At 59.3% G+C, this 26,055-nt stretch overlaps 3 protein-coding genes across 29 annotated transcripts in view; 1 reads left to right on the plus strand and 2 right to left on the minus strand.

Moving 5' to 3' along the window:
* SYNGAP1 (synaptic Ras GTPase activating protein 1) overlaps positions 1-16,624 on the minus strand; it is a 31,819-nt gene extending 15,195 nt beyond the window's left edge. For 6 of the 18 annotated variants that reach the window (XR_006739984.1, XR_004983756.2, XM_036414621.2 and 3 more), the window contains exons 1-8: positions 16,361-16,616; positions 13,201-13,322; positions 10,939-11,044; positions 5,039-5,130; positions 4,555-4,676; positions 2,806-2,959; positions 2,513-2,611; positions 28-654 (exon numbers count right to left, since the gene is read on the minus strand). Coding sequence is in view for 13 of the 18 variants with exons in the window: in XM_036414621.2 (XP_036270514.1) it covers positions 28-654; positions 2,513-2,611; positions 2,806-2,959; positions 4,555-4,676; positions 5,039-5,130; positions 10,939-11,044; positions 13,201-13,322; positions 16,361-16,427 (1,389 nt within the window). In the remaining 5 variants the exon portion in view is untranslated. Of the gene's footprint in view, positions 1-27; positions 655-2,512; positions 2,612-2,805; positions 2,960-4,554; positions 4,677-5,038; positions 5,131-5,247; positions 6,448-8,878; positions 8,933-10,938; positions 11,045-13,200; positions 13,323-16,360 lie in introns of those variants that run through there. The other 12 variants (XR_004983753.2, XR_004983755.2, XR_006739983.1 and 9 more) reach the window with 8 other exon arrangements.
* A 2,187-nt stretch (positions 16,625-18,811) lies between these two features.
* On the plus strand, positions 18,812-20,267 carry CUTA (cutA divalent cation tolerance homolog). Of its 6 annotated transcripts, none has more exons than XM_036414714.2 (6): positions 18,812-18,955; positions 19,088-19,427; positions 19,590-19,649; positions 19,738-19,783; positions 19,904-19,953; positions 20,037-20,267. In XM_036414714.2, exons 2-6 carry the CDS (start codon positions 19,246-19,248, stop codon positions 20,161-20,163), a joined length of 465 nt encoding a protein of 154 aa, XP_036270607.1. In that variant the 5' UTR covers positions 18,812-18,955; positions 19,088-19,245; the 3' UTR covers positions 20,164-20,267. The 6 variants fall into 6 exon arrangements, with proteins under 6 accessions (XP_036270607.1, XP_036270606.1, XP_036270603.1 ...); XM_036414713.2 differs by having other exon boundaries at positions 18,816-18,955; positions 19,219-19,427; XM_036414710.2 differs by having other exon boundaries at positions 18,827-19,042; positions 19,171-19,427.
* An 89-nt stretch (positions 20,268-20,356) lies between these two features.
* On the minus strand, positions 20,357-25,741 carry PHF1 (PHD finger protein 1). Of its 5 annotated transcripts, XM_036414665.2 has the most exons (15): positions 25,179-25,738; positions 24,335-24,510; positions 24,161-24,242; positions 23,979-24,074; positions 23,420-23,520; positions 23,181-23,329; positions 22,906-23,001; positions 22,655-22,723; positions 22,422-22,545; positions 22,248-22,315; positions 21,989-22,093; positions 21,680-21,866; positions 21,502-21,596; positions 21,164-21,244; positions 20,357-21,002 (listed from the first exon to the last, which is right to left on the minus strand). In XM_036414665.2, exons 2-15 carry the CDS (start codon positions 24,491-24,493, stop codon positions 20,714-20,716), a joined length of 1,701 nt encoding a protein of 566 aa, XP_036270558.1. In that variant the 5' UTR covers positions 24,494-24,510; positions 25,179-25,738; the 3' UTR covers positions 20,357-20,713. The 5 variants fall into 5 exon arrangements, with proteins under 5 accessions (XP_036270558.1, XP_045428757.1, XP_036270559.1 ...); XM_045572801.1 differs by lacking the exon at positions 22,655-22,723 and having other exon boundaries at positions 25,179-25,741; XM_036414666.2 differs by lacking the exon at positions 23,979-24,074 and having other exon boundaries at positions 25,179-25,740.
* Between the last annotated feature and the right edge of the window lie 314 nt (positions 25,742-26,055).

Consider the following 26,055-nt stretch of genomic DNA (forward strand, 5'->3'; position numbering starts at 1 on the left):
ACCTTGTCCCGCCGGCGCAGCACTCACCTTGGCCTTGCCCGTGCTCTGCAGGATGTGAACCAGGGCGCTGGCGACCTCCTCCTTGCCCTTGACATTCAGGGCGGGCTCCAGGACCGCACACAGCATGCGATAGTGGTTGGTAACGTACTCTGCGAACTCCTTGTACAGCTCCATGGGCAGGATGCTCATTGTCTGGTAGCGTGCTTTCAGCCGCACCGCCGGGCAGCCTCCTTTGCCCTTGCCCCCTGACCCGCCCCCCGAACCCCCGCCTCCTCCTGAGCCCCCCATTCCCCCGGAGCCCCCACTGCCAGTGGGCAGGGCCACGGGGTACCACTGCTCTGTGAAGTGGCGCCCGGCCAGGGTGGCCACGGGCACAGTCACCAGGCCCACGTAGCCCGCCTTGTCCTTCTTGCGCTTTTTGTCTGAGTCGCGGTACAGGTGCAGCCGCAGGGCGCGGACCGCAGGCAGGTTGTTAAACTCGAAGTGCTCGCCCCAGAAGACGGTGTCCCCCGACGCCGAGCGCGGCTTGGAGGTGGTGCGGGCGTACAGCATGTCGTCCAGGCACAGCTCGCAGTAGTACCGCTTCTTGGGGGGCAGCTCCCGGGCCTCTATGATCCACAGCTTCAACACGTTGTCCACCCGGCGGCTGTTGTCCTGGCAAGGTGGGGTGGGCATGGCGGATAAAGGGGAAGGGACAGGGGACAGAGACACGGAAGAGGAGACACAGTGAGGCAGTGAGAGGGAGCAGTCAGAGCTCATGTGCACTTGAACCTGCAAAGGGGCCTTATTTGGAGCAGGGTCCTTGCAGATATGCCCACTGAGAAGCGTCGCATGGGTTAGCCTGGGCCCCAGACCCCGGGCCGACATCCACATGGAGAGAGAGCCGTGGGAACCAGAGACACACAGAGGGGAGATGGCCACCGGAGGTCAGTGGCAGCAGAAACTGGACAGATGCAGGGGCCGCTGGTGAGCACAGAGCTCGGAAGAGACCGGGAAGGATTCCTTCTAGAACTCCAGAGAGAGCAAGGCCCTGCCAACACCTTGACTTTGGATTTTTAGCCTCCTGAACTGTGAGAGAATAAAGTTCTGTTGTTTTAAGCGGCCCACGTGTGGTAACTTGACACAGCAGACCTAAGAAATGGCATCAGTATCGGGAAAGATTTTAAAAGCTAGAATAATAAGCCAGAAACATTAAAGTAGAATTTGAAGGGGAGAACTGGCAAGTCCTTCAAAGACAATCAGAACTTATTTTTGAAACAATAAAAGAAGTGCTTAAGTACAGGATGGGGGAGGCAACACAGCTGGTGTGAAAGGGCCTGGGGTACACTGACACCAGAGCCTGGGAGGCTGAGGTGACCTGCACCATGGGGGGCGGAGGGGGGGAGACTGCAGGGTTAGACCACATCCAGCATCTTTTTTTTGTTCTTGATGTTAATCTGGACCCCAGGATATGTTTTCCATTGATTTTCAGAGAGAGTGGAAGGGATGGGGAGAGACAGAGAGAAACACTGATGTGAGAGAGACACATCAATTGGTTGCCTCCTGCATGTGCCCCGACCGGAGCCAGTGATCTAGCCTATAACTGAGGTGCATGCCCTTGACCAGCATCGAGGCCGTGGCCCTTCACTCCTCAGGCTGGCACTCTAACCACTGAGCAAACCAGCCAAGGCGCATCAGCATCTTGGGCCTAATTCTTTAAGAAGGACACTGAGAAACAAGGGTTCCCCCAGGAGGGCCACCAGCCTGTGAACTCACTGAAAAATGGGGTACAGAGAACAGCTGATGGAACTGAGAGCATTTCTCTCGGGAAATGTAAGTCTTGGGAAGAGCCAACTCCTAGAACTTGTGAGCAAAGGGGCCTTAGAGATCACGTGGCCCAACTCCACTGCCACCAGTTTCTTTTTTTCTTTTTCTTTTTTTCTTTTTTTAAAATATATTTTATTGATTTTTTACAGAGAGGAAGGGAGAGGGATAGAGAGCTAGAAACATCGATGAGAGAGAAACATCGACCAGCTGCCTCTTGCACACCCCTACTGGGGATGTGCCCGCAACCAAGGTACATGCCCTTGACCGGAATCGAACCTGGGACCTTTCAGTCCGCAGGCCGACGCTCTATCCACTGAGCCAAACCGGTTTCGGCAGCCACCAGTTTCATAGAGGGCAGTCTGAGGGCGAGAACACGCGAACTGGCAGGGCGTGTCCTACAGAAACACAGCAAGCAGGGGCTGGGCAGCACCTGTCAGGGGTCGGTGGGCAGTTCTGCTTGGGGGAGACATAGCCCAGAGCACTTCAGAGCCCAGCCATAAGTATGATTTTTATAGCAGGGAAACGGGTCAGGAGGTAGAAAAGGGAAAGAAATGAAGGACTCGGAGAGAAATGGGGGTCACCTCCTTTCACCCATGGCCCCTCCACCTTAGTTCCCTCTTCCCCCAAGCCTCCGCTCCTTAACTCCTCCCCACTAGGTCCTAGGCTCCCGTGGCCTGACCTCCGCTTGCCCCTGTGCTCCTGATACCTTGTTGGGCTTTACTGCTCTCTGGAGGTTCTCGATCCATTTGTCCCTTTCGGCCGCAGAACGACAGGCAAAACATTTTGTTCCTGATGACGTGGTCACCTGGAGAGGGGTTGGAGTTGAGATGGGGCTGAAGAGGGGAGATGACTCCTGAGGACGGGAGACTCCGCCGCCATCTCCTCCTCCCCCGCCTTGCTCCAGCCCCCAAGGCTTTGGTTTTCCTCACATCCCCACTGGTGCCACTTCCTGAGGCCTCTCTGTCCTACCCTCCATCAGCCAGCACACAGACCCAATACCTCAAAACAGAACTCCTGGCCCAGGATGGAGCTGTGCACGGGCTTGATGATGGAATCCTCATCCAGGTTGAGCTCTAAGGCCTCGGCTGCACTGCTCGGACTCAGCAAGGACTCGTGAGAATGCGACTCCTTGAAGCTCTGCATCAGCCGGGCCCTAGGGCGGGAGGAGCGGGGAAGGATCAGGCCCGCTCCTCTTACACACCGAGACCTGGGGAGAGTGCCTCCTGAACTCCCTTCCCACCCGGACTCAGACAGACAGACAGAAACCAGCCTATCCCTGGGGAAAGATGCAAGGGACGTGAGAGAAGCAAGACTCCTTAAAGAAACCCCCTCGCCCTCAGTTCACACCTAGGGGGCTGTGAGGACCGGGACACAGAGGAATATCGGAATCCAGAAATGGACCACGGCAGTGAGAAAAGGGAGCAGGTGGGCTTGGGGCACCTCCAGGGGACCTCCACCATCCAGAGCCTCGGAACGAGGGAGGAAAGGTGGAGGTGAAGAAGCAGAGTGCAAAGACGTTCACCTGGGCCTGGCACACGCCAGTGCTCACAGAACATCACTAACCCAGAGAGTGAGGGAATGAGATGGGAGGACACTCCAGCAGAGTCGGGGTTTATGGTAATGTGTTACAGCAGCCGAGGGAACTCAGAGGGGAAATCGCAAGACATAGGAGGAAGCTGCGGGCAGAAACGTGAGGATGGAGAGACTGAAATGGGGACTGGGGACGAGGGGGAGCTGGGGCAGGAAGGAGACAAGGGGGAGGCAAAGGCATGTGCAGAAATAGAGGATGGGAGAGGTGAGGAGGCAGAGCTGCAGAGAGGGCCATGGGAACAGGAATGGGAGTAAGACAGGAGGAAATCCAGGAGAAGAGAGGGGCTGAGGGAGCCGGGATGGGGCTGGGCCCAGGAATAGGAAGAGAGCGAGCAGAATGAGGATGGCTAGGGATGAAGAGTGGAGAGCAGTAGGAAAGCAGGAGGGAGAGCTCGGGTGTGGGAGCCTCCTCAGAGCTATTTATAGCAGCCCCGTCACTGGGCTCCATTGTCGTCAGCGCCACGCTCCCCCAGCCCACCGCCCCCGCGGCCAGGAATACCATGGCCTCACCCCCCTGCCAGCCCCAAATGCAGCTCCGGGGACATGGGAGGGGGGCTAGGGAAGGTGTGACTCACCTATCCCAGCCTCCCTACCTGCCCAATCCTGAGGGAAGGGGGGGGGGGGACAGGGTTCCTCCTGGGGGGTGACTGGGTGAGGGGGAAGCCCATGAGGAACCCCAGAAGCAGACAATAGGAGCAGACATGACACGTCCCTCAACCCCAGCCTCAGTGACTGCCCTCTGGACCACTCTAAGGACTTCCTCCTCAGCGTCAGTCCCTGGGTTAACCCTGTACGCCCCTCCCCCGCTGGCACACCTGTGCCACCCTCCCCCTCCCAGCCAAGCTCTCAGCGGTCCCTTCCTCAGCCATTACATCTGCCAGCCCCAGCCCCACTCCACCCTCCGCCCTTCCCTCTCGCCCCTCTCCCTGGACCACACTGCTCCTCCCTGAGCGCCTTCCCTGGCCTCCCAGCGGCGCCAGCACTCCCTCCCTCCTGGGGCCAGCAGAGTCCCTCCTTGGCTCGACCTCTCCCCGTCCCTAACCCCATAACACCCCCCGCCGGCCTGGGCCCCAGCCTCGGCAGAGCACACCCATTCCTCGGATCCCACTGCAGAGTCCCCATTCGGCCACCAAGCCTCCCCTCCCGCTCCAGCCGTACCGGTCATGGTCAGCACTTCGGAAGCGAGGCAGGATCTGGCGAAAGCTGCTGGTCCGGTCAAGTTTGGGCTGGGACTTCGTGCGCTTGATGGAGCTTTTCAGCCTCCGGCTCAGGAAGCCTTGCTGGGGGAGGGAAGTGGGGATGGGGTGGTCGGAGCGGGTCAGTCCCACCAGCTCAGCCCTCAGCTGAAGGTGGGGAGGGGAGGATGGGGAGTCTTTAGGGCGAGGAGAGGGGGAGAAAAACCCTGCCACCGGCCTGTCTTCCTCTGCTCCCACGGGTTCGAGCGCATACACAAACACACACCAGCTTGCAGAAGGTGGGAGGGCTGGTCTGAGAAGCAGGGGGGCAGAGCCAAGCAGGGGGAAACCAAAGAGGTGGGGAGTCTCTTTTTCCTCCATCCCTCCCGCGGTCCCTTCAGAATCCCGGCTCCAGCTGGGACGCTGCGGGAGGGGCAGCAGCCACATTCGGCGGCACCTTCACTCACCGAGGGCCGGAAGGGCGCAGCGGGGGCGGCCTCCATGCTGTACTGCTTCCCCCCGGGGACACTCTTCCTCCGCGAGCGGCCCAAGTGGTACTCTGGGGGGACGGAAGGGGCAGCGGGAATTGGGGAGGGGTCGCTGTCAGCCCAGGCTTCCGCCCCTGGCCCCAGCACGCTCACCCACCGCCCTGGCCCCTCGCTCCAGCCTCACCTACCCCCCGGGAAGCAGCAGGAAGAGCAGCGGCGGCGGAGAGGCTGGCGGCGGGAAGAAGGGGGCAAGGAACCCGAACCGGAGCCCCCCGAGGGGGACGGAGTGGGAGGCCTCAGGCCCATGACTGGGGCTGGCAGTCAGCCCAGGGGCATGGCTGAGGGGGTCAGTAAAACCCGAATAATAAAGGACACCGTTCCACAAAAGATAGGTCCTTGGTGGCCACCCCCCTCCCCCCCAGGAGGAGGCTAGCTGAGGGGGGAAGCTGGGTTAAGGTCATTGCCCATGGGCAAGCTCTACTCTCCCCTCAGCTGGGTGCATCTGCCCCCTGCCCCCCTCCCGCTGGAAGCCCGGGCTATCGGGAGGGCCTGGGCTGCCTCCCATGACCCCCTCCCTGCGCTGGAGGGGGGAGCTGGGAAGAGGCCTGTGAGGAGTGGCAAGGGGAGAATCCCAGGGACAGACAATTCCAGGAAGGGCCAGGCAGGGGGAGGGGAGCAGGGGCTGGCTCCACGTGCACTGCAGTGGCGGGGACTCAGGAGGGAAGGAGGGAAAGGAAGAGAAGAATGCCAGGCAGTGGGGAAAGGGGCAGTGGGGGCTGGGGGACTCCCAAGTGCGGGCAGGAGAGGAGGTGACTGCAGATGAAGCTTGGGACTGCCAAGAGTCTTGGAGAGGTGGCGGCTTGGAGGAGGGAAGCTGAGGCTCTGCTAGCAGGGGGTCAGGGGGGCGAGGGGCTGGAGGAGAATGAAAGTGGGGGATGCCAAGCTCCGGCTCCAGCTCCAGAATGGCTGCTCAGGCCTGGGCTCCCCCCTCAGCCCCAGTCACCACTGCAGCCAATGGGGGGGCAGGTACTGCATCAGGGGCGGGGCTACCATCTCCACAGCAACAAGAAGCTACAGGATGGAGGGGGTTGGACCGGAAGAGCTGCCAGTTAACCCTCTCCATCCCAAAGCAAGGGTGGGCCACAGCCACATGTTCACTGCTGGCTTCCAGAATGGCAAATGGTCCTAGAACCGGTCCCCACGTTCCGTTCCCTCTAAAACCCGGGTGTTCGGAGAACTGCACACAAAAATGTGGATCTATGACACAGGAGCCCTTGTCAGCCCCTCAGGAACACACGTGTAAACGCAGAAACAGACTCTGAGCTGTGGAGGTACATGTATATGAGAACCACAATACAAAGCTACACGGGGATCTAGGTGCTCAGAAGACACAGAGACAACCGTGAGCCCGGGTGCTGCTGCCCCAACCCCCCACTGGTGCATGCTTAGACACGTGTGAGCACCACAACAGGGGCGGACATACTTGGACGGACACTCACAGGAGGGCTGCTGGTGTGGACGTGTGGCTCGAGTCCCATGGGCAATCATGTAGGCAGCACCTTACAGAAGCGGACATTTACACACACATGACCATGATACATGCTTGAGTACACCAGGGTTCGGACCACGTCAAGGTGCCCCCAAATCCCACAAGCACCGACACCGCTCATTCACATGAAAAGAACAACTCCATCTCAGGACGCTCCTCTTCCCAGCCCTCCCTGACCCAGCACAGGCTCCCGTGACTGCTACCGGGATAAAGAAAAGACAAGGAGCAAATGTGTCACTACCCTCCCGTCACACACGCGACAAGGCACCTAAGGGCAACGGATTCCTTCGTCGGAGTCTCTGCTGCCTCCCCCTCATTCCGGGGAGCCCAGCTCAGCCTGGTTTCCAGATGTGGGCTCCCCCAATAAAGGCATAAAGCCTGATTTGAAATCCGCAAAATTTTGCTTTGGAACTAAAGAATTAACAGAAGGAGAACTGATGTGCTGATTGGTTCTCTCGGTTCTTGGAAGTAATATAACCTTCCACATGTCACCAGAAACTAAGATCCAGGAGCTCACACAGAGATCACAGGTATGGAGCTGGCCACACACACACACAGGCATACAAAAACTCACGGCCACAAGGCTAAGAACAGCAGAAGCACATAGGAAAAGGGGAGAGAGTGACAGGAACTCGGGACATCCTGTTATTAATGCTGCATGCAGTGACATGTATAGAAAGCACAGCACACACCCCTGTACATACACACAGCAAACCTGATCCTCATATTGTGATTACTGGGTCTCCATGGCCCATTCTTGCACTCTTGCATGCACACACATAACAGCCACCTACACAGGCCTGTACCCCAGGCATTGTGCATACACCCACACATGTGTACACCCTGTATCCACACACAATTGCTCTCACATGCACACAGCAAGAGCTTGAGCTCCCACCTCTTCAGTCTCTGGAATCTTGCCATGTCCCCGCCTTGCAATCCCCTCACAGGAACCCTGCCTGCGGCCTTTCTCCCTGTCACTCCCAGCTGGCAGCTCACATAGGGCGCCAGGGAGGGCAGTTGGCAGAACAGGGTGAGGAACAGAGTTGGACAGAGAGCAGAGAAATGGGGTGCAAACTCTGCACCAGGACAGGAAGCTCTAATGACGGTCCCTGCATGACCGGCCTCGCTCAGCAGCCTCTGAGCCTCAGTGGCCTCTCTGATCTGACATGGCCCACTGAGCTGGTGCCATCTTCTCGCTCCTGCTTTTCTCTCCCAGAGACCTCTTTACTGAGAGGCCTGGCTCCTCCTCCCCACCTCCCAGACCCTTTCCCCAAGTCTCCATCCACTTCCCCTCCTAAGCTCTCTGACCCTCTCTTCTCTCCTCCAATCTGCGTCTCTCCAGCTACTCTTCCTCTCTTTCCTCCCCTCCAAGCCTCTCTCATCCCTTCTCTCTCCCTTTCTCCCCACTTTTCCTCTTCCCTCCACTTTCAGCTTCCTTTTCAGCTTCTCTGTCCCCACACCCTGGCAAGAGGGGCTCCTACCTGCCTAGCCCAAAGGTATCTCATATACAGAATTCCAAGGAGCACACACACACTTACTCCATCCCCACCTTGCACACCACCCACATCCAGACACACCCTGGCCTCCCATGCTGGGGCTGACACAGACACCCAGATCAATGTCAGAACACACATGCAAAGACACACACCTGCCAGCAGGGACACAGGAATCCTGTTCATGCAGCCACACATCCCACACACAGGAGAAAGACCAGAGGTGAGCCCCAGCCAGGGACATGCATGCTCAGGGTCAGAGGTGACATGTACCGGTATGGCCACGGACTGCTCCGCAAGCCAGTGGCCAGCCCAGCGGCTCCCTAGCCAGGCACTTGGCAGAGGCAGGTAACAGGACAGGCTGACAGGTCTGCGCTTGGCTGGATGCACATGTGTACAGGAGTAAATGGGCCCCTGTGCACATGGCAGCGACACACAGGGGACACGGGTATGAGCACGAACACAACGTGGACACCCAGGCTGCCGCCTCCACAGAGGAGCTCCGCGACCACCCCACACCGGCCGCCCCCGCGCGCATGAGACTGTCCCCCACGAGGCCAAGATCGGCCCCCGGCACTCCCCCACCCGCGGACCTCCGCCGCCCCCCTCCAGTTACCATAACGCCCCCCACTCGGAAGATGCAGCGAGAACATGCAGAGGGAGCAGCTGCCGCCGCCGCCGCGGCCTCCCCACCCCCGCCCGAGCCCACGCAACGCGCGCCCCCGCCCCACGCGCCCCCACGCGCGCTCCTCTCCGGCGCGGTCCCGCCCTTACCTCGCACCGCCCCTGGGGGTCCCCGGCGGGAGGGGCTCCGCCCCGCGCGGGGGAGGGGCGGGTGCGGCGGGACGGGGGGCGGTGCGGCCCGGCTCGCACCGCCCGAAACGCCGGGGGCGGCGGCGGGCCCGGGACGGCCGGACGGCCGCGCGGTGACGGCCGCGGAACGGCTCCTTCCGCCGCCGCTCCCGCCGCTGCCGCCGTTGCCCGGGCCCCGCCGCCGTTGCTAGGCGACCGCTGCTGCCGTGGCCGCCTCTGTCACGAGCCCCGTCGCCCGGAGACAGCGCGAGAGAGACTGGGGGAGGGGGACCAGGGGACCCCCTAAACCAGCCGGGCCTCCCACCATCGCCCGCGAAGCACAGCCCCTGCCCCACACCGCGGAGGGCGAGGGGCGCGGCTCCCCCGCGGAGGGACCCCTGGATCCCAGTGCCCGCAGAGGTCGGGACCCGGCCTGGGCTCCCACACCCACGGCCTCAGCCACCTTCGCACATCCTCCATGCCCGCTACACAGCCCCGGCTCCCCGAGAACCCCAGACGTCCACCAGCCATCACTCTTTCTCTACACCCTCCCCCAACATGTACACCTCTGGACGCCTCCCAACCCTACCGAACCTCCAACTCCACCTCCAGTGCCATCCCAGCTCCAAACACAGGCTGCCTGCACCCAGGAGGCACGGCAGACCCCCAGCAGAGACCCAGACCCTGGGGCTCAGGGCAGAGGAAGGTGGGAATAAGTGGGCAGAGACACCAACCACCGGACATAGGAAAAACATATCCCATGCTGGCCTGGACACTCGGGTGCTCACACGTGCACAAAAACACACAAACCTTTCCCCGACATGGACATGACACTCACAGATGGAACAGAAATCACACACCACCACCACCTGGCTTTGCCTCACATATATGTGCTACCCACACACACCCATGGTCAGAGGTTTCCATGACAATGACACATTCCTGGCCATCCAAACGCCCAGGTCCCAGAGCTGACCCCCGAGGGCCTTCTGGGCCCATGAGAGGAGGGCTGAGGGGGCCAAGAGATGGAGACGGGCCCACTGGCTCTCTCTGAGGAAGAGAGGCTGGAAGCCTGGGTCCCCGAGGGGAGGGGAACTGGGGGAAGAAAGGAGTCACTAGGGTGGGGGTGGGGGTAGGGGGTGGGAGGACATGAAGGACCTGGATCCCTGGTCCTGGGAGGGAAATGCAGGGTCGGGGGGCAGTGACAAGGGGGGTTCCAGGGCTGGGGGTGTCTCTCTGCACCTTGGCTGTAAATCTCTGTTCTCTGCCTTCATCTCCCCTCACTGTTCCCATGGAAACCTTTTAAGCTAACTTCTCAGGAAGACAAAATCTTTTTTTAAATGACTAAAGAGGGAGGTGGAGGGGGGGCAGAAAGAGAGAGGGAGGGGAAGAGACAGATGGAGAGAGAGAGAGAGTTGAAGAGACAGACTGAGCAGAGAGCTCTACAGACAGACAGACAGGAGATGAATGGGGGTCTGATGGAGTGAAGAGGGGTAGAGGAAATAAGAGAAATCGGGAGGAAAGAGAAAGGGGTGATAGAATTGCAGAAAATAGAAGCAGTTGATGAGAAGAGGAAGAGGGGGGCAAGAAGAGAGGGAGGGCCTGAGGGCCAGAAGGTCTGGAAGGAGAATCAGGAGCGTGGGGTGGACCAGAGGTGGGGGGCGAGGGGCCGGAACTGGGTTATTCTCTCCAAGATCCCAGACCAAGCCCTGGGAGGGGCTGGGGCGGGCACTCCAACAGGAAGCTAAAGATCTAAGGAGACTATTTTTACAAGCACCAGGAAAAGTCATGCTTCGCAGTTGGAGAGGAAAAAGGGAGCGAAACAGTAAGGACTGCCACCCGCAGCCCCGGCCCGCGCCCGGCCGAGCTCGCCCCGCGGAGGGCACCCTTCCGCCCAGACTCCCCTCGTGGACGCCACTGTCCGCTGCCTCCCAGCCCCGCGCTGCTCCCTCGCTCCCGCCTTCCTCCGCCCAGCAGCCCGGTCTGCCTTCTGCTCTCTCCCCGCGACTGTCCGGGGCACCAGAGCTGCTCGGCCGCCGTACCATGCTCGCCGTGGGGCCGCCCCTCCACCGGCACGGAGACTGTGCGTCTCAGCAGTTTGTTGCGGCTGGAGTCGCTCCTCCGGTCCCGGATCAGAAGGGGGTGTATCTAGGGGATGCGGGTGTGTCAGAGCTCAGGGGCACCGACAGGCCCCCCTTGTCCTCCCCCACAAGCAGGCTGCACCCCCCTGCCATCAGGCCAGCTCACCTTCTGCCCCTGCCCCAAGACACTTTAAGTGTCCGGTGAGCCAACTTCTCCTTCCCTTCTCTCCCAGGTCTCTCTCTCTCTCTCTCACGTCCCACTCTCCTCTCTTCTCCCTCTGTTTCTTTTGGAACACCCTCCAGGAATTCTCCCAGACCCCACTCAGCTCTCCGGAGTTGGCTACTCCCTGCACTTTCCCCTTGACCTTCAGGTCGTCCATTCTTCCTGCTTTCCCCCAACCTCCCACCTCCCGCACCCCCTCCTCTCCCTCCTGCCTGTCACGGAGGGGGTGGGGAGCAGGAGCCGCATTTATAATCAGGATCCAGCTTGTCTCCCTCCCACGCCCACCCGGCCCCCACGGGCTTGAGGCCAGGCTGGGACCCAACCTCCCGGTACCTGGGAAGGCCTGGTCACCTCCCCCCACTTTCATCTTCTACCATTACCCCCAACCCAACCTCTCACTTCCCTTTCTTCTCTCTGAACCTCATCCCACCTCCCCTTGCCACCTCTTCCCAACCTGCCCCTGTCACCCTCCCATCTCCTCCGCCCCTAGGAACCTCCTCCCCCACTGGGCCCAGCCCGTCCCACAGCCCAACCTGGGCCCTGCAGGGTTCATTGGGGCCCGCAGTGTTCATTTCTAATCCTGTCCGCCAGCACACTTCCTCCTGGATTCTGGCCACTCCTGTTCCCCTCAGCTTGCTGGCCACCAGTCCCCGAAGTCCCCTCAACCTGTCTCCCTCTCATGCCTTCATTACCCCATCCATCTCTTCCCTCTTCGTCCTCACACCTCACCTCAGTCCCCATTCTTATTGGTCCTGGTTTCTTCAATTCATCCTACAGACCACAAACCCTTGGTCAAGGCTGGTGACCACCAGTGCGTCCCTCAGTGCCTAAAACCGACCACCCACACCACCTCTCCCTTAAAGTCACCCTCTTCCCCCAGGCCATTCCTCGATTTTACGCCATGGCCTGAGAGCTTTCTACTCAGCCATCTCTCCACTCCCCCTCACAGATCCCTCCAAACCCTGGTTACCTTCAATTCCAGTTCTAACACAACCTCCCCAACAGCTTCTGGGGCCCAGCTCTCACCACCTCTGGTCTGGTGAGTTACCCTATCACTCTCTGAAGATGGTCCCCCAAATCACTCCACTCCCTGAATCATACATCTGGACATCTACTCTTCATAGTCGCGCACCCCCCCCCCTATTTCTTCTGAACCCCCTCCACTGTGGACCCAGCTCCCAAATCTGAACCCACACTCTCCTGGCTCTCTGGTCACCCTGCATGTCTACCGCCTCCCACAGGAACCCTCTGTTCATGTCATGTCTTTCCCTCTGGCTAGTCCCTGCCCGTACCTCACTTACTGTTTTAGGCAACTCCCCTTACTCCCAGTGCCCTCGCCTCCAGGCATTCCCTCCCTGCCATGTTCCTTCCAGATTCCCTGGCAGAAGCCCCCTCAGTGCCTCTCTAAACCCTGATCTCAGGTGCCTTCCCAGCCTTCACTGCTCTCTCCACCGAGATCCACTGACCTTTGTCATCTCTCCCAGGACCCTCCAGCCTCCCCCAGTTTCCCAGAGAACCCACTGTCCCTGCCTTTTCTCCAAGTCCCTCAAGCCCCCACCCCCACCCCCTGCACGTTGCGCCATGACGGGAACAGGACTGGGAGGCAGTGATCTTGCTCAGTGTGGGAAGAGGCAGATTCCTGAGAACACTGTGGAGCTGATCGCTCCAGAGCAATCCCCATTTCTTCACCCTTCAGTTTCTCTTTCCCACCCTAACCTCTCCCACAACCCCGGCAGTGAAAACAGGAGGCACTCCAAGTCTTCCGAACCTCGTTTCCTCTTCACAGGGCCCTCGAAGACCCCAAGCCAAGGTGGGAGAATGCTTGTCTTTCCACATCCCAGCCAAATCCCAGCGGCCAGCCTCCTTCCACGCTGGCCGATGTCACTCTTGTCAGTCTTCTCTGTGCCTCTCACCCTGTCACTAGTGAGGGCTCTCCCCATCTTTCTCTCTACATCCCCTGTGGTACCCAGTGGTCTTTCCAACCTTCCCACCCGGCTCACCTCGTCCTCATCCAGCATGAGAAGCTGGTTCCCAGAGATGATGCAGAACCGAGGGTTCCAACCAGGACGATCATATGGGGAATGAACGTATTGGGTTCGGTGCATAGGGGGTCCCCGTACATCTGGGGGACAGAGACACACAGAAACAGTAAGGGAGTCTCTAAGCATTTGGGAGACAGAGGCCTAAAATGGGTACTAAGAGAGTCCACACATGGGAGAAGGGGACCACACCTGCCTTGAGTTCGTAGATGGGGGGAGGCACCTGGTGACTGTAGGGGAGCAGAAGATAAGCCTCTATGTCTGGGGGGAAAGAGGAATGGGACTCAGCACAGGGCTCTGTCGACTTGGAGGAAGAAATTGGGAGGGTGGCTCAAGGAGGGGGAATTAGAGCATGACAAAGGGTATGAACTTGAAGGCAGAAAAGAGTGAAGGAACTCTCCATCCACTTCCAAAAAATAAAAAGGTGGAGGCAGCTAAACTGACAGAGAAAAGCATACAGAGGTTGGTGGGGTGTCTGGGAAGGGGGAGGGCAATTAAATAACCAAAGAAGACAGACTTGGAAGGTGGCACGAACCCCCTGCACGAGAGTAAGGGGAAAGCTGGGGGGGGGGGCATTTAGGTCATAAGGTTCTGAGAACTAAACCTCTGGAGAAGGAAGAGAGACATGTTCAGAGCCAGAGACATGAACAGGCCTCCCCTCCTGCCTTTCCCTAGGCTCTGCTCCCTCCTCTCCTAGCCCACCCTGCTCAGCAATAGGGGACAGTCTGGTTCTTTGTCAGCATCTGGCTGTGAAGGGGCCTGGGAGTGAGACTAGGAGCCTCCGCCCCCACTAGTCTCCACAGACAGGATGAAGGCCAAGATTTAATACCTGCCCTGCCTCCCCACCTACTCTCCACGGACAGGATGGAGGCCAAGCCCAAGGCCCGTTGAGGAGTTTGAAGAAGAAAGAAGAAAGAATGGGAGATCCAGACCTGGGACATAGAGTGGGCTCCAAAGACTGGCCCCGGGGGCGGGGACAAAACTCCTAAGAACAGCAGCCCACGGTTGCCCGTATTCCCCCTGTGCTGCCATCCCGCGAACTGCCTCTTGTTTAACCCCCATCTGCGCACCATCACAGGGACCAGGGACAGGCCCAATGGAGGTGAGAGGAAAATCAAATTGGTAACATCAAAATGATAGAAAATAGGCTTAAGGTGTCCAAGTGTGAGAGTTTAGAGGAAGAACATCAAATTCTGTCACCTTGCAGGGTAATTACTCATGAGCATATTGCAGGAAAATATCTGATCTTTGAGCTTCATTCCAACTGAATGCCCTGAATAGGAGAGCTTTGAGAAAATCTAGTCCCCTTTTGTCCACAAATATGGTCTTCAGATTTTCCCACCTGCAGGTCACAGGCAGGATGGATCCCCAGAACACAGATGTCTAGAAACCCCAGCACTTTGAAGCCCTCACTTATCTCGCTGCCACCTCAGAGACCCTATGAGCAAGCCCCTCTAGACCCAGAGATCACCGAGGCTGAGCTGCAGACACGGCAGGTGTGCCCCTGCCCTGACTCTGAGGGCCCCAGAGAAGGAATCTGCGGATACACAGTCATTAGGGGAGGGGCTGGCTCAGGCTGCAGCCTCGGGGAGGCAGGTTAGACTTCAGGGGGCACCTTCTTCCTGGGAGCAGGGAAGAACACAGGGAACTTAGCTTAGGAGCAACTCCAGAAAAACACACACACACACACACACACACACACACACACACACACTCCGGACTTAAGTGAGTCTGGGAGGCAGATGCAAGAGGAACACAGCTGAGAAAGGGGAAAGGCTTACTAGAATGAGAACTCCCACAGGGCCCGGATGGGGGTTGCTTGTGAGCCCTATTCCAACCATCAAAACTGCACCCCAAATCTGCAACACTCCAAAAAGTAGAGGGGACAAGAAGAAAAGAATGGATGAGAAGAGGTTAAGGGAGCTTGGGTAGGCACAGGCTTGTGGGGACAAGATGGGGAACGGAGTAGGCAATAGGGGATGAGCTAGGAGACAAATAACAGGGACGGATGGAGGAGAAGAGGAGGTAGAAACACGGCAAATCCCTGCAAGAAAATATACCAGAAGGGCCCAACTGGACCTGGGGCAGAAGAGATGAAGTGAACCTAATAGAAGTGCTAGAACAAGGGGGTCAAGAAGGAGGGGGGAAGAGGCGGGAGAGAGGGGGAGAGAGAGGACACCAGAGAAGGGACTGATAAAGGGGAAGGACAGAAGGGGGACCCATATAAAGAACGGACACCATATGGGGGGAAAGATATAGGTGATGGACACCAGAGGAGGGAGGGGGAAATGGAAATAAAGATTGGAGATGGGGGATGGGAGTAAAAGTGGGGAAGTGAATGAAGCAGATAAGACCCCAGGGGTTACATTGTCCTGGCCAAGGGCCTTAGAGAGGTCTGGGCAGTCTAACCTGCCCCCTACTCCCATCACTCAGTCTTACTTGTATGCCCCCTCCCCCCTCAACAAACACACACATATTTAGCCCTCCCCCTGCCCTGGTCTCTCCTCCCCCAACCCATTCCCTCTCCTCTCTTCCCTCCATCTGGACCCTCTATTCCTCCCCCCACACACACTGCCTCCCTCTCTCTCCATCTGGCCCCTTCTTCTCTTCCTCCATCCTCCTCTCTTTTTCTATCCCATACCATTCTCTGACCTCCCCCACCCCCACCACATTCTGACCCCCATCTTCCTGGCTCCTCTTTGCAACCCTGTGTTTTCATTCCTCCCTTCCAGCCCCTCTCCTGACTCTGCCCTTCTATTTCCTTGATATTTTCCTCATCTCTTAGCTTCAGAATTATTTCTGCAGCTCTTCCTCCAACCCTGTCCTATCTTCCCACCCTCTCTTGCGATCTCCTCTTTCCCCTTCATTTTCACCTCAGCCCTCTCTGAGGCCTGTTTCCTGGCCCCTCCGGTCCCTGTTTCCCCTGTCCTCTGGCCTTCAATCCCTCCTTCCTCACTGCTCCTATCCTGTCTTCCTAGTCCTCCTGTCTCCCTCCATTTCAGCAGCTCCCCTCCGTGGCCTCGGCTCTGCCCCCTCCTCCGCCCTGCCCCTCCCCCCTTACCCCTCCTAACTGGCCCTCCCTCTCCCCTCCCTGGCCCTCCCCTTCCCCTCACCACCGTACCTCTGAAGGGGGCATAGGACATCGCGGGGATGCTCCCCCGATGGATGGAGGCGCGAGACCTGCTCATCAGGCCTGGGAGGGAGGGGGCGGGGGACGGGGGAGAAAGAGAAGAGAGAAAGAGGGGGAGAGAGAGGGGGAGAAGGAGGAGGTGGAAGAGGAGGAGGAGAGAGGAGGAGAGAAGAGCGGAGAGGAGCAGAGAGGAGGAGAGAGGAGGAGGAGGAGGAGAATGGGAGCCAACGGCAGCAGCGGCAGCCGGGAGAGAGAGAGGGGGGCGGGGGAGTGAGCGAGAGAGGAGAGAGCAGGAGGAGGAGGAGAGAGAGAGAGAGAGAGCCTCTGCAGCCCCCACCCCTACCAGTGGGAATCAGAGAGACAGAGACCCCTGACTCAGAAACGAGAGAGAGAGAGAGAGAGAGAGAGAGAGAGAGAGAGAGAGAGAGAGAGAAAGCGAGCTAGCACTGGAGAGAGAACAGTTTTAAAGCTGCAGATCCCAGACCCAGCGAACGATACCTTGTCACCAGGGAGGTGAGGTGTGGGGAGGTTAATGTGAGGCACAGTCTAAAACCTAGAGGAAAACAGACCTCAACTTCTGTAAAAGCAAAACAACGCCCCCAAAACAGACCCCCTAGAGAAAGGGGTGAAAGGTCAAAAACTGAGCAACCAGTCTCACAAAGTTCACAGCCACAGAAATCTTGGGCAGTAGACGCAAATGGTTATTTCAGGGACCCAAATCTGAGACTTAGACCCATATGCAGAGAGAGCTGTCAATCAGAGACCCCAGATACAGAGAACTGCAGACCTCGGGCTTGGGATGAGAGTGGGAGAAGAAGGGGAAGGAAGAGATCAGAGATAGAGAGGCAGGAAGGAAAAAAGACACTTAGCTAGTGCAGAGATGGAGAACTCGGCGACCCCAAAAATTCATAAAGAAGTTTGAAATCTGCCGAGACCGGTTTGGCTCAATGGATAGAGCGTCGGCTTGGGGACTGAAAGGTCCCAGGTTCGATTCCGGTCAAGGGCATGTACCTTGGTTGCGGGCACATCCCCAGTAGGGGGTGTGCAAGAGGCAGCTGGTCGATGACTCTCTCTCTCATCGATGTTTCTAGCTCTCTATCTCTCTCCCTTCCTCTCTGTACAAAATCAATAAAATATATTTAAAAAAAAAAAAAAAAAAAAAAAAAAGAAGTTTGAAATCTCTTGGAGAGAGTGATTACAGATCCGGGAAAACAAATCCCTAAAACAGAAAAACAAAAAGAAACCCCCATGCAAACATGGAAAAGACCCCACCCCACAGAGATGTGTCTCAGAAACAAACTCCAAACCAGAGGCAGCTCTGAAGAGACCCAGCCCCAGAGAGGTGGGCATGAAGGAACTCTGGTGTCAGCCTGGGAAATGCCAGGCATGCCCACCCCGAGGGCCAGAGACCCTAGACCTTGGAGGAAGGAGGAACACTGGGTGGAGGGTGTGGCAAGAAAGAGCCTTTTCCTCTGCTTCGTCCTCCCACCACGCTCCTCTCATTGGCCCCTCTCTCCATTTTTGGGTCACAGGATGTGCTTGCGCCCCAGGGAGGTTATGTAGGGCAGGTCCTGGCTCCTCGGAGGATGGGTTGAGGGAAGGAGACCCAAGCTGACAGGTAGACCAGTCCCGGGGAGTGAGATAGGAAGGGGATAGGGACAAAGGGACCATCACTACTTCTCGGTGTCCTTTCCATATCCCCAACCTCAGCCCTATTTTTCCCGGATTTACCAGTCTGTCTCCAGCTTTGGGGTTTCAAGTTAAGAAGGCCGAGGCGCCTGTAGCCCGGTTTTCATCATCCCATTTTCAGGGGCTCCTTCCAAAAGACGTCTTTCCTCACCCAGCTATGGTCTAGCCATGCGCGTGCCTGCCTCAGCACTCCCCCCTACCCAGGGACAGCTGGCTTCTCCTCAGATTATCATTGTTCATGCCCAAGCCCAGGCGAGTGCCAGTCCTAGGCAGAAGGGCAGGGGGCGCTCTCTTCGCCCTCCGCGGGTAAACCCCCTCAGACCCTCCCACCTCAGGCCCGGGGAGCCGCGCAGGGGCCGTTGTGGGGTGCACTCTGGGGACCAAGGATGACTCCCCACTCTACAACTTGACGCATCGAGTCTGCGGGGTCTCCAGCCCCGCTTTCCTAGCGCCAGCTCCCCCGTCACGTGGCCCGCAGGGCTGGCCCGCGATTGGCTTCCTCTTGCCCCTCATTGACAGACCGCGTCCGCGGGGACCGCCCCCTCACATGACAGTGGGCCGCCGCCGCGCGCCCCTCAGCCTGCCATTGGCCGGTTCCGGAAGCGGGCGGGCCGTATCCGTACACGGCTGCAGATCCTTTGTGGATTGGTCAGCTCCCCTTCGCTCCTCCCCCGCCGGGAGGCGGGGCAAACCGGGCCGTGCGAGGGCCGGATTGGCTGGCTCTGGAGGCGCAGCTCTCACTGTCACGTGGTCACCACCCGGGTAAGTAGAGGCCACGCTTCCTGGGTTCCGCGCCCTTTCTCGGCGTGACTTGTGGCCTTTGATATTCAACCCTCCTCCGCCAGCGTAGGCTGCATGAGAGGGGTGCGGGCTCCCGCGATCCTGCTCGGCGGAGGGGTGAGTGACCGGCCCCGCCCCTTCCGGTTCTGGAAGCCTGGACCGCCACCCGCACCCGAACCCCAGAGGTTGGCCCCTGAGGAGGGAGTGTAAACCGAGCCTCTGCCTTAATTTTTCACGTTTCTCTCTCAGCTTCAGGGACCTTTCCTTCGGGGTGCAGCAGAGGGAGGGCAGAATCCCAGTGTCTGTCCAAACGAAGGGTTTCTGGGGTGCAGTTGCCTGTGGCATTAGTGGGGAGACACAGAGTTCGCCGCCTGTCCCAGGCCGCGCTGCTCCTGGCGCTGCTGTGGATGCCGGCGCTGCCGCCTGCGGCCTCCCGCCTCCTCTCGCTACCCCGAGCCCTGATGTCCATGGCGTCAGGAAGCCCCCCGGCCCAGCCCTCGCCCACCTCGGATTCGGGTTATGTTGCCGGCTCGGTCTCTGCAGCCTTTGTCACCTGCCCCAATGAGAAGGTCGCCAAGGAGATCGCCAGGTGGGGACCCCAGTGTGGGAAGAGGGAGACCATGAGGGAGAGTTGGGGGTGTTGAAGGGCGCCCTCCCGCCGCTTCCCGCCTCTGGGCGTGGAAACCCTGGGCTGGCAGTGCAAAAATGCGGGTAGTGGTGTGCTCTGAATGGGGTGTCTCTTCGCCTGCAGGGCAGTGGTGGAGAAGCGCCTGGCAGCCTGTGTCAACCTCATCCCTCAGATCACATCCATGTGAGTCAGAGGAGTCGGGGTTAACCTAACGCTCGGGGCGCCTGGCGATCGTTTTCCTGGAGGAAAACCTTTGCTCTCACCTTTTCAGCTATGAGTGGAAAGGAAAGATTGAGGAGGACAGTGAGGTGCTGATGGTGAGAACCACCTCCCCACCCCACCAAACCTCAATGCTCTGACCTTTGACCCCTCTCCTTCATGAGATCCTGAGATCAGCCTCATGGGTGGATTCAACCACTTTTGTCTTCACCCTTTAGATGATTAAAACCCCAAGTTCCCTGGTTCCAGCTTTGACAGATTTTGTTCGGTGAGAATTTTGAACTGGGGGGCGGGCAGAAGGTAGGTAGATAATGTGGGCAATCTGAATGACCCACCCCCTCTGTTCCACAGCTCTGTGCACCCGTACGAAGTGGCCGAGGTGATCTCGCTGCCCGTGGAGCAGGGGAACTCCCCGTACCTGCGTTGGGTGCACCAGGTCACAGGGTCAGCTTCCGACTCCAGCACGGTCCCCCCATGAGGAGCCCCGTTCCTGCTGGGTCCCCCTCACGCACTTCAGTGCCCTCTGGCTTGCAGAGGATGACAGGGCCCTAATAAATCCCACCTTTGGTTCTTTCTGCCTTTGCCTTTTCTCATCACGTATGTGAGTTTGGTTGGGAAGATGCAAGTGCTTCCAGCGCCTGTGTTCTCATCTTTCAGAATGACTCAGCTGCCAGGTTTGTTTATCTTTATTTCAATCATACAGAGCCCAGAATCCTTTACCGTCCTTCCCCTCCTCAGTCTCCATCCCCAGGGGTTAAATAATTTTTAAAAATAGTTTAAAAGCTGTAACAAAATAACATCAAAGGAAGTGGGAAGCAGGGTGGGGGAAAGCTCGGGAATCAGGGAGTAGAGAAGAGAGCCTCTTCCCCCCTCCCCTGGATCAGTAGGAAAACTGATCAGTAGGAAAACTGGGCAGTAGGAAAACTCCCGCCTACCCCAGGTACATCCCAGCTGTAGGTGAGGTCAGAGGTCAGGGTACGAAAGTGCCGGTGTGTGTGTGAATGGGGAGGTGGGCGGAGGCAGGCTGTTCAGAAGATGCCCCCACCTCCCCACTCCACCAGGTACTGCACAGAACCATCAGGCCGCACTCTCCGAGCCAGGACGCGGACAGGGTCCCCTCGGGACAGATAGCCAACCCCACCTCGGACTCCTCCCCCAGCCCCCGGAGACAAGCTGCGGCACAGGGGAGAAGGGAGTGCTGAGCGTCTAGGAAGACCTGGGGAGGGCGCTGGGCCTGAGGGTGCCGAGGCGATCATCGAGTGAGGGGTACTTTTGGGGATGTCTGCGGGGAAACCAATGTGAAGTTCCAGGGGTGACCTAGGGAGAGAAGGCCGTTGTGAGTCCAGCTATACCAGTAAGGACTGATGAGAAACAGAGACCACAGGTAGATCAGGGGAATGAAGAAATGGTTGGAGACGGAGGACCTTAAGAACACAGGGGCAAAGAGGGGTGTCACAGGTAAAGGAGCAGAATCTCACCTGTCTGGGGGTTCGCCATCCCCAGAGGTCCCTGCAGTGCTGGCAGAGGGGTGGAAGGAAGCGAACATCCGGATGGGACTACTAGGGTTGGGGAGGGAGAAAAGTTAGGATCTGAAGCAGAACAGGACGGTCTCCCCCTGAAAAGGGCAGAGCTTAAACACTGCCCCTGAGGAACCCCCAACCCCAGGATACTGGGGAGCAGACAGTGGTTCTAGAAGTCTCTGGGACAAAAAGTGGGTAGCCAAATGAGAATTCTGGGTGACAAAGTGCAGAGGATGTGGGCAATTAGAGGAGAGGTTCTAGGGCAGCATATCCAGTTGGAGGGGAAAAGCACTGACCTGGGCAGGCAGCGGGCATCTGTGGGCCGGAAGTTGTAGCCGCTGCTGCCCTGGTAACTCTGGTTAGGGCTGGGGGGTGGTGGAGACACTGAGGCCTAGAAGTAGGAACAAAGGACTGAGAGGTAACCCTCAATCCCCCATACCAGCATCTGCTCATGGGGTTCCCGCTGCCCTGTACCTGCAGTGCCCTCTGCAGAGGGGCCCGCTGCCTCTGCTCCTGGGGCTCTGGCTGGCTGCACGCCGCTGAGGATGGCCCCAGCTCCTCCATCTTCCCCTTCTGCCTCCTCAGGGGCTCTGGCTCCGGCCTCCGGCGCTTCCCCAGGGGACGTGGAACCCCTCCCCCAGGGCCCTGCCCTGAAGGGAAGCTGTAAGAGGCCTCCTTATCCCCCCAGCCCCCTCCCGGACACCCCGAAGACCCCCACCTCCATATACATTTGCCCCCAGGTGAATACCCTGAGAATTCCCCCATCCTCCCTAGACCAGTGACCTGGTGGGGGCTCCATCTCCAGTAGGTGGCTCCACAGGAGGGGGGATCCGAGCGTGAAGACCAAATAAGCATTTCCTCTTCTTAATCTCCCTTCCTGAAATGAAACTGGGGTGAGGAGAGAGATGATACAGGTCAGTGTTATAGAAAAGGGCCCCTCTGCTGACCTCCTCCGTCCTTTCCAGAGGTGGTGTCTGATGGATGCCAGCACCTCCCTCCCAGGCAGCCACATCCACATCGTCTCCCCGAGCCTCCACCTTACCGGTCCTTGTGGCTGTTGAGTGCAGAGAGGAGCTTGGAAGAACGTTCTCCCTTGGGAGTGTCCGAGAGCTGGGCAAGAGGAGGGGAAATGGGGTCCAGGAAGCAGTAATCCCTTCCTCCCCTCCCTTCCCATCTCCCTCTCCTGCCACAGCCCCACAGTTCCACCTCCCCTTACCTCCCCAAGGAGCAAGCTGTCCCAATTCTCAGAGGTGAAGGGGAGGATCTCGCGGTCAAAATCAAAGTATTTTTTCTTGCAGCAAACGCTGAGGTGGTAGAGGACAAGATGGGCCACATCCACCCTGGAGAAGCAGTGAGGTGTCAAGGTTGTGGAAGCGTTACAGAAGCCAGGGAGTTCCGAGTGGGAGGCTGGGGCAGGTGGGTGAGAGGTTACACTGAGGTCAAGCTCACCAGCGAAGCTGTAGCCTCCTGACCTTCTCAGGGCCCCCCTGACACACACAGCATTCGAACTCATAGAACCTGGGTGTGGGCAAGAGAGAACACGTCTTACACGGGAGGACAGCACCATGCTCTGCAGGGCTCACAGAGCAGGGACGGAACCCGTGAGCAGCACTTCCGAGACTGCAGGGAACGGATCCGAGACAGGCAGGCGTGGGGGAGCTGAGAGGTGGAGCGGGTCACGGAGTCTGTCCGGGTCTCACCTGTCCCCGTAGAGGAGGGGCTTGCTCAGACACTGGGTGCAGGCCTCGTGGAACCACTGCAAGCAGCTCCGGCACTGCAGCATTTTCAGGTTCCACCTGAGGGGGCACACAGGACAGTGACCTCCAGACACCCTCCCCCTTAACCGCCCCAAACCCTGGTCACCACCGACTGCCTCCCCTTCAGCACTGCTGCCCCTGTTCTCTCTCCTCCATCCCTGGGGATTCCTGCACAACCAGCGGCCTCCTTGTCCCTGAGCCCCGCCCTCAGTACTCACTCCCCAGGACCACCGCAGTAACAGTAGCTCTGCTGCCGGTTGCTCAGATGTCCCGCGTCCCAATCCAGCCCCTTCAGTCCGTACGGGAGGGAGAGCTTCATGCCCAGCATGGCCCGGGCATAGGGGCCCTTCTTCAGTGCACCTCCCCTCTGCAGAGACAAGGCAGGCCAGCTCAGAGGCGGGCGAGGAAAGGCTTGGGAGAGGCGGTGGTGGGACGCTCCATAGGAAGGTGTCTTTACCTTGGTGGCGATGGCAAAGATGCACTGGCGGCAGACCCAGGACGTGCCCTCGCTCTCTCCAGGGGCCGGGGCCCTTGGAACATGGCAGTCCTGGTGATAAGCTGAATAATGATATTGATGGTAGAGCGCTTACTGAATTGAAAACCTCTATGTACTAGGTACTGAGAGAGGAAGAGTCATCTATCTCATTTAATTCTTGGTCATGGTCCTATTGGGGGGCAGGGGTTACCCTAATGTTACAGGTGAGGGAACTGAGGCTCCTAGAGGTTTTGAGACTTGCCCAAGGCCATATGGTTAAGAAAGGTTATCTGAACCACCCTCTGCCTGCAAAGCTCACGCGCACACACACACACACACACACACACACCCCTGCCATGGCCGCCTCTCTCTGGGTTGGGTGGGGAGGGAGGGAGGTAACAGGGTTGAAGAGACTGGCCAGAGCGGGGGCCTGGGGCACAGGCCAGAACAGGCGGTGTAAGGACCAGAGCTGGCGGGAAGGGACAGGGCAGCCTTGAATGTCCAGGGCAAGCTGGACCGCTCAGGTGTCCTGTGCTCTCACCGTGGCGACACTTCTCACAGCTGACCAGCCGGTTCCCAGGGACCACGGCCTCTGAGCGACAGACACAGCAGAGGAGTTCCTCCCCAGGGAGGGCGGCTGCGAGGGAACACAGAGTCACGGACCTGTCCTCTAGGCAGGTCTCTGTCCTCCACGGACGCACTCCCAGGCCTCTAGGGTCTCACCGGGGCTAATGTCTTTCCATAGAACCAGAAACTGGGAGTCATCCTCAAACTGGACCAGACACACCTCCCGGGCACTGTCCACCTGCAGGGGGTGAGTACAGAAGGTAAAATGGGCATCAGAACTAGATGAGGAGATTGGGGGAAAGGTGACAGGTCAGAGGTCAAAGGTCTTACCTTCTTGATAGTTCCCAAGTACAGCAGCCCATCTGTCCATCTGGCCAGCACATCCTGACCCTCCCAAAGTCGAGGCCTGGGGCCTGAGGTGGGAGCAGGGGAAGCTGGGTCCCAAAGTGGGGGGGCACCGGAGCGGCTCAGCCGGGGGGGCTGTGCCATTGCATCCTGGGGGGGGCCTAGCCAGAAGCAGAATGTGAGGTTATGGAAGCTGAGAAACACTCTTTTCTTTGCCTATTTTTCTGTCAAGGACTCAAGCAGCAGTGCTCCCTGTCTCCATACCCCTGAGACAGCTGGATAGGAAACCCCTCTGCTGGACTCCAGCTCTCCCAGCTATGGTGACCAGTCTCTCTCCCTAACCAGCCCACCCCAACCTACTTCTCGTTTCCCAGCTTCCAGAGCTCCCCTGGGACTGTCCTGGTCTTGAGATTTTAACAGGAACGATGGTTGCGGAAGCAAAGGTTACCACTCCTGCAGTTAGAGGTATAATTGGGGTTACCCAGAGATGTATTTTGGGAGCTCTTTTGGAGATGTTTTTCCAGAGTAGAAACAGCTGGCTCCCTGGGCCCGTGAGTCTCATTTAGAATAATCATCCGGGTACCAGGTTAGGTCAGGTCATCCTCAAATTCGGGGATCCCTGCCCTCGGGTTAGATAACTTCCCTGAGTGCCCCGGGAGGGGGGCGTGTCCCAGGCTCGGGCTCCACTACCGTGACCGCAAGTCCAACGGGGCAGGAGTCGGCCCAGCCCGCCCCGACGCCCGGGTGGCGGGGTTCTCCCGCCCGCGCTCCGCGCCGACCCCCGGCTCCCGGCGCCTCCCCCACCCCGCGCTTCCCGCCGCCTCCTCACCAGTGACAGCTGGGCCGCCGGCAGCCGGCAGAGGCGGGCGCGGGAGACCGAGGCGAGAGCCCCGCGCGGGGCGGGCGCGCCTGGGCGCCGGGGGGCGTGCGGGCACAGGCCGGGGGTCCCCGGGCCCAGCCCCTGCGTCCCGGCGGCTCTGGGGCGTATGACGCAGCAGCCAAAGCCGCGCAGGAGGAGGCGGCCGGGGAAGGAGGGGAGGAGAGGGAGGGCCGAGCCGGCTCAGGGGGAGGGCGGTGGGAGGGGAGCATGGGGGGAGGAGCCCGGGGCGGGGGACGGGCACCACCTCACCCCACCTCCCTCACCTCCGGCAGGCCCGCGGGGCGCGGAGCCCGCGCCGCCTGTCTGCGGGTGGGGCTGGCGGACCGGCGGGCCCGCGGGAAGGGGAGTCCCCGAAGCCCCTTCCTCCGAAGCGGGACCGCCCTGGGGCTAGGAGGGGCTCCCCCCTCCCGGCAGCCCGTCCCCGGACTGGTCCCCGCTCCATGCCACATCGGCTAACTGCCCCCCAATCCTTGGTCGCCCCAAGTCCCGCCCCGCCTCCAGCCCGGGACCCGCCCTCCTCACCCTGCCCTTGGGCCACCACGCCCTCCTCCCTCCGGCGCCCGCCCTCCTCTCCCGCCTTTGCCCGGCCCCGCCCCCGTGCTTCTGCGCACGCGCGGCCCCTCCTGCGGGGCACCTGGGAGGCCGAGGCCCTGCTCTCGGGCAGCGGCCGCCGGCAGTTGGCGCCTGGGGCTCGGCCGCCCTGCTTGGCCCCGCGCTCCCGGGACGGAGGGCTAGTAACGAGGCGGTGACGCCGCAGGAGCCGGCCAATAGGCAGTGGGCAGGGCCAGCCCCGGCCGTTCGAACGGGCAGACCGGGAAAGGGCGGA

The sequence above is a fragment of the Pipistrellus kuhlii genome, unplaced genomic scaffold (genome assembly GCF_014108245.1).
Source record: "Pipistrellus kuhlii isolate mPipKuh1 unplaced genomic scaffold, mPipKuh1.p scaffold_m20_p_5, whole genome shotgun sequence".
Lineage (NCBI taxonomy): Eukaryota > Metazoa > Chordata > Mammalia > Chiroptera > Vespertilionidae > Pipistrellus > Pipistrellus kuhlii.